This window comes from Phyllopteryx taeniolatus, chromosome 5, assembly GCF_024500385.1.
Source record: "Phyllopteryx taeniolatus isolate TA_2022b chromosome 5, UOR_Ptae_1.2, whole genome shotgun sequence".
NCBI lineage: Eukaryota > Metazoa > Chordata > Actinopteri > Syngnathiformes > Syngnathidae > Phyllopteryx > Phyllopteryx taeniolatus.
Window position 1 is genome coordinate 1,037,648 of NC_084506.1, and position 6,000 is coordinate 1,043,647.

General features: G+C 41.7%; 1 protein-coding gene across 3 annotated transcripts in view; it reads right to left on the bottom strand.

The window, feature by feature from the left end:
- The window catches only part of tango6 (transport and golgi organization 6 homolog (Drosophila)), a 45,767-nt gene extending 39,982 nt beyond the window's left edge, over positions 1–5,785 (bottom strand). For 2 of the 3 annotated variants that reach the window (XM_061773494.1, XM_061773496.1), the window contains exons 1-6: positions 5,630–5,785; positions 4,343–4,998; positions 3,974–4,090; positions 3,350–3,497; positions 3,171–3,277; positions 2,806–2,968 (exon numbers count right to left, since the gene is read on the bottom strand). In XM_061773494.1, coding sequence (XP_061629478.1) covers positions 2,806–2,968; positions 3,171–3,277; positions 3,350–3,497; positions 3,974–4,090; positions 4,343–4,998; positions 5,630–5,681 — 1,243 coding nt within the window. In that variant the 5' untranslated portion in view covers positions 5,682–5,785. The remainder of the gene's footprint in view (positions 1–2,805; positions 2,969–3,170; positions 3,278–3,349; positions 3,498–3,973; positions 4,091–4,342; positions 4,999–5,629) is intronic. The other variant, XM_061773495.1, reaches the window with a different exon arrangement.
- Between the last annotated feature and the right edge of the window lie 215 nt (positions 5,786–6,000).

Genomic DNA, 6,000 nt, shown 5'->3' on the forward strand with positions numbered 1-6,000 from the left:
AGAGAGGTAAAGAAGAACCCAAAGATCACTGTGGCTCAGATGGGAGAAAGTTCCAGAAAGTCAACCATTAGAGCAGCCCTCTACCAGTCGGGGCTTTATGGCAGTGTGCCTGACAGAAGCCTCTCCTCAGTGCAAGACACATGGAGTTTGCTAAAAAAATAAAATAAAATTTAAAAAAAACACCTGAAGGACTCCAAGATGGGGAGAAATACGATTTACTGGTCTGATGAGACCAAGATATAACTTTTTGGCCTTAGGTCTAAGCAGGATGTGTGGAGAAAACCAGGCACTGCTCATCACCTGTTCAATACTGTCTCAACACTGAAGCATGGTGGTGGCAGCATGATGCTGTGGGGTTGGTTTTCAGCTGCAAGGACTGGTTGCAATCGAAGATGAATGCGGCCAAGTACACGGATATCCTGGATTTAAACCTTCTCCAGAGTGCTCAGGACCTCAGACTGGGCCGAAGGTTCACCTTCCAACAAGACAATGACCCTAAGCACACAGCTAAAATAACGAAGGAGTGGCTTTAGAACAACTCCGTGACTGTTCTTGAATGGCCCAGCCAGAGCCCTGACTTAAACCCAATTGAGCATCTCTGGAGAGACCTGAAAATGGCTGTCCACCAATGTTCACCATCCAACCTGACAAAACTGGAGAAGATATGCAAGGAGGAATGGCAGAGGATCCCCAAATTCAAGTGTGAAAAACTTGTTGCATCATTCCCAAAAAGACTCATGGCTGTATTAGCTCAAACGGGTGCTTTGACTAAATACTGAGCAAAGGGTCTGCATACTTATGGCTGTATGATATTTCAGTTTTTCTTTTTTAATAAATCTGCAAAAATTTCAAAAAATCTGTTTTTTTCTGTTAATATGGGGTGCTGTGTGTACATGAGGAAGAAAATTAACTTAAAGGATTTTAGCAAATGGCTGCAATATAACAAAGAGTGAAAACTTTAAGGTGGTCTAAATACTTTCTGTACCCACTGTATTTTGGCCCATTTTTCCTTGCAGAATTAAATTCAGCAAAAATGGAGGGTTTTCGAGCGTGAACGGCCTTTTTGAGGTCATGCCTCTGCATTTCAATTGGATACAAGTCTGGACTTTGACTAGGCCACTTCAAAACCTTCATTTTGTTTTTTTAAGCCATTAAGATGCTGACATGCTAGTGTGTTTTGGATCGTTATCCTGCTGCAGAACCCAAGTGCGCTTCAGCTTGAGGTCACAAACTGATGGCTGAACTTTCTCCTTCAGGATTTTCTGTTAAAGAGCAGAATTCATGGTTCCATCAATCACAGCAAGTTTTACATCAAGTTGTCCAGGTCCTAAAGGAGCAAAGCAGCCCAAGACCATCGCACTACCACCACCATGTTTGACTGTTGGTATTATGTTCTTTTTCTGAAATGCTGTGCGACATTTACGGCAGTTGTAACGAGACAAACACTTTAACAGCTTAACTTTCATCTCGTCCGTCGATATGTTCTCCCAAAAGTCGGGAATCATTCAGATGCTTTTTTTTGTGTGCAAAAGTAAGACGAGCTTTTATGTTCTTTATGGTCAGCAGTGGTTTTCACCTTGGAATTCTGCCATGAATGCAATTTTTGCCAAGTCTCTTCCTTAGTGTTGTGTCATGAAAACTGACCCTAACTAAGGGAGGCCTGCAGTTTTTTAAAAGTTGTCCTGAGTTCCTTAGTGGCCTCCTGGATGAGTCATTGCTGTTCTCCTGGGGTAATCTTTGGATGCCGGCCACTCCTGGAAATGTGCACCACTGTTCCGTTTTCTCCATGTGAGGATAATGGCTCTCCCTATGGTTCGCTGGAATCCTAAAGCTTTAGAAGTGGCTTTTATAACCCTTTCCAGACTGATTGATGTCAATTACTTTATTTCTCAACTGTTCTGGAATTTCTTTAGATCGTTGCAGCTTTTTTAGATCTTTTGTCCGACTTTATTTTGTCAGGACAGATTCTTCTTCAAATTCTTGATTGAACAGGCCTGGAGGTAATCATGCTTGGGTGTGATCAGTGAAAACTAACCAAAAATTATGAGTAGCCACAATTAATTAATTATTTAACTTGAGGGGGGGTGGGGGGGAATTACTTTTTCACACAGGGCCGGATAACTGAATAGTTTTTTTCGGGAAATCAATTAAATGAAATCACCATTTAAAAACAGCATTTTAAGTGCACTTGGGTTATATTTGTCTGATATTTACATTTGCTTTATGATCTTATACAATAAAGTGGGGAAACTATGCAGTGAGAAGGGGGCCAATATTATTTTTGATGGCATTGTAGACAAACAACCACTTACACTCAAAACTATGGGCACTACACAGTCTTCAATTCACCTGTCATGCATGTATTTGGAATGTGCGCATTCGGGAGAACAGGCAAACCTACACAGGAAGGCCTGGGCAGAGATTGGAACACACAACCTCTCAAGTGTGAGGCAGATGTCATAACCTCTATAGCACCATGCAACGTCATTAGATTTTTGCATACTAAATGTATCATTTTTAAAGAAAAACAGGTGTTTTAGGGCTGATCTATCACGGCTGGCCTCAGGGAGGTTCATAATGTCAATATGAAAATGGCCAAAATAGCCCTTAAACTAATAAATAAATAAATAAATAATTTTTAAAAATAAATAAAAACGCCTGACTTAGTTGTTTTAAGACTTATAAATCAGTACGTTATCACAGAATATGCCACAATCCAGTGTACGAAAGATGTCAATGTTGCATCTAATGACTACAGTGAACATAAAACCTATTGCATACAGATATGTAGTGACGGTGACTAACCGGTAGCAGTGATGCAACGGTATAGGGGATCCAAAAGAGGAACCAGCAAGTAGGGCTGAGCAAAACTGGTCTTCTCTTGCACCAAGTAGAGAGTTGCCCGAGTAGCCACACATTGAAACTGTTGGGCTGTAAGCTTGTCTTTGAGGTGCAGGAGCTCAAGGATCTACACCAACATAAACCAATCAAATTCATGCATTTACCTTTGATGAGATAATTAATGAAACTATGACAACAGACAAATTAAATAACCCCAAATGATGTAAACTGTTAATATCCAATTTAGCTTGATTGGTGTGTTCTACGATGGTTCTAAATGAGAAATCTTTGAGTCCCATAATTACAGCTTTGTGTGCGTGCACACTGACCTGAAAACAGACTTGTTTATAGTAAGTGTCGGCTGATGCAGACTGCTGGGGGCATACTGTGAGAATCTTGGCTATACTGTCACATTTCTTCCAGTCTGACTCGCCCCCTAAAGGACAGGAGCAGTACCACAGGTAAGAAGTGAGACAAGACATTTGTGTTTGGCATTTCGCTCGCTCACCTGTTCCTCCCTCCAGGATGGCTCTGACTACAGCCTGGACTCCGTTAGGCTGCATCAGACGCTCAGACAGCAACTGACCACACAGGCGCCTCAGCCAACCAGGAGCTGTCCTGCTTTTAGAACCACTGGAGCTTCCTATTGGACCACTCTTGAGGAAGGGACATTAAAAGAGAATATTCAGTTTATTTCCCACGACTGTATTTGGATCTCATTGGTTATGTTTGTATTTTTCTACCCCATATCTTTCTATTTATTTAATTCACCCATTTTCTATGCCAATTATCATCATTAGGGTCACGGGTGAGCTGGAGCCTATCCCAGCTGACTTCAGGCTAGAGCAGGGTACACACTGGACTGGTCGCCGGTACATATACACAAACAACCAGACACATATTCACACGTTAGGACAATTTAGTATTTCGACCCAGAGAAAACGCACGCAAGCACACAGAGAACATGCAAACAAAATCCACATAAAAACACGGCTTTGAACCCCCAACCTCAGAACTGTGAGGCGGATGTGCTAATCACTCGTCAAATGTTTATTTAATTCAACAATCATTCTATAAGAACATTTGGACAAAGTCTCTATGGTAATGACCCATCACTAAGACACAGACAAACCTGTTTGGCTCCACCTTGTAAAATAAGGAGCTCCTTGATAACGACTGGCTGATACACTTTTACCAGAAGACTTTGGAGAGCCTCCTGAATGTTTCTCCGTTCCTCTTCACTGAGCACCTACAAAGAAAAAAAAACATATTTCAGCCTGGATCAGACTTTTGACAAAATCGGCAAAAATTGCATACTTAAAATATACACCCACCGGACACATCATTAGCACAATCTAATGAGATCTAATACAAGAGCCGTATAAAAAAAATGTTGCTTATACAAATGTAATATTGATCAGTTTTGACTGGCATGACACAAAGGCATGAATTGAGCTCAATCAATTGAGAGCACAAACAAGTCAATATGAGGATGCGCTACCTGAACATCCTTTGTGCTGCTTGCCTTGGACTGCTGCGGCTGATAGCCAAGCTGACAGAGTGCCGCCATCACATCTCCCAGGTGCCGGGTGAATACCAGTGTGGCGAGAGATGACAGTTCAGCAAAGTCCAACAATGTAGTCGTCGTTGTCAAGAGATGGTGTGGTGTCACAACAGCTGTTTGAACACATACAATTTTTTCCACCATTGTGGCAAATGCAGACCTGTGACCCAGTGTCACACCCACTCCTGGAGCCAAGTAAGGACAGAGCCCTAGAGAAACCACAAACTGAAGGGCTGCCCCAACTGTTTTCTGTTGAGTGAAACTGAGGACATCTGGGGGTAAGGGGGGAGCCATCTCTGGGGTGCGTAATTTGGCAGAGGGAGCGGATGTCTGTCTGAAACGCTTGAGTTCAGCAGAAAGGTGGCGTGCTAAGCTGAGCAGCAGAAGGAGACACTCCTGGACAAAGCCCCACGTCACATCCTCCGTATCATTTAACAACCAGGTTGCACCAGCCATCACGTCTTCTCTCAGCCTCCTTGCCTCCTGCAGGCTGTAGTCACTGTTCAGCCGCTGCAGGAGAACATCTCTGTTCGCCTGCAGTGCTGATAGAAGCGCCTCCTCCTTTGAGATTTGATCATTACATCCAGACACTTCTGCAGTCAAAACGACACGATTATCACCATTACACATAACAATATGTACCGTGCTGCCAAGTAACTTGAGTGAATTAACTAAATCATATTTTATTATGTGATTGAAATAAATGCCTGGTTCTTAAAAAAATAAATAAATAAAAGGTTACAAATCCTACAAACCAAAATTCCAATTAAGCTGGGGCGTCGTGGAAAAAAACGTAAATAAAAACAGACTATATATTATTTGCAAAAGAAACAAACAACGTTCATCAGTTTGAACATTAAAAATGTTGTCTTTGTAGTGCATTCAATTGAATATGTTGGAAAGTCTTAGCAAAACATTGTATTCTGTTTTTATTTACGATACAGACAACGTCCCAACTTCATTATAATTAGGGTTTGTGTACTTCGTTGGCGACCAGGGACTCCATAACCAGTCTGGTAATATTAATTGGGCTACAAAACGACACTGTGAGTACAAACTTGAAAAACACTTCTTAAAACACGTTACAGTTGAGATTATACAAATAAAAGGAATGAATGTGTCGTCACTTTGAGGTGTTTTTCCCCCCCAGTTAGACAAATGCCACATAGGGATTATTCCAGTTCCGTGACAATTTCAGAATGGTATAAATTGTTAACCACGTACCGCCAAGAGGTTTCGTGAGTATATTCAAAGCCGCGATTATTGCCGCAGTCATCTTGTCATCGAATACAACGTAAACTTGTGCACGAGTCCTTATTTTACAGCTGTATTCTTTAATCGCGAGCCAACTCGCTAAAAACACGTTAAATGGCGCTGAAATTATACGTCACGGTTTGTAGCAAGGTTGCATTCAAGTACTGTAGGAAAAATACCAGCGTAAACTCTATAGCAATAAGGGTGGCGATGATGAACACTGACAATTATCTAGTAGCTAGTAACCTTCCTTACAAACATCCTCCTCCATTCTCTCTTGTGTGTGTGTGTGTGTGTTTGTGTGTGTGTGAATGGATGAGCGAGAGGAATTACGTCTGTGA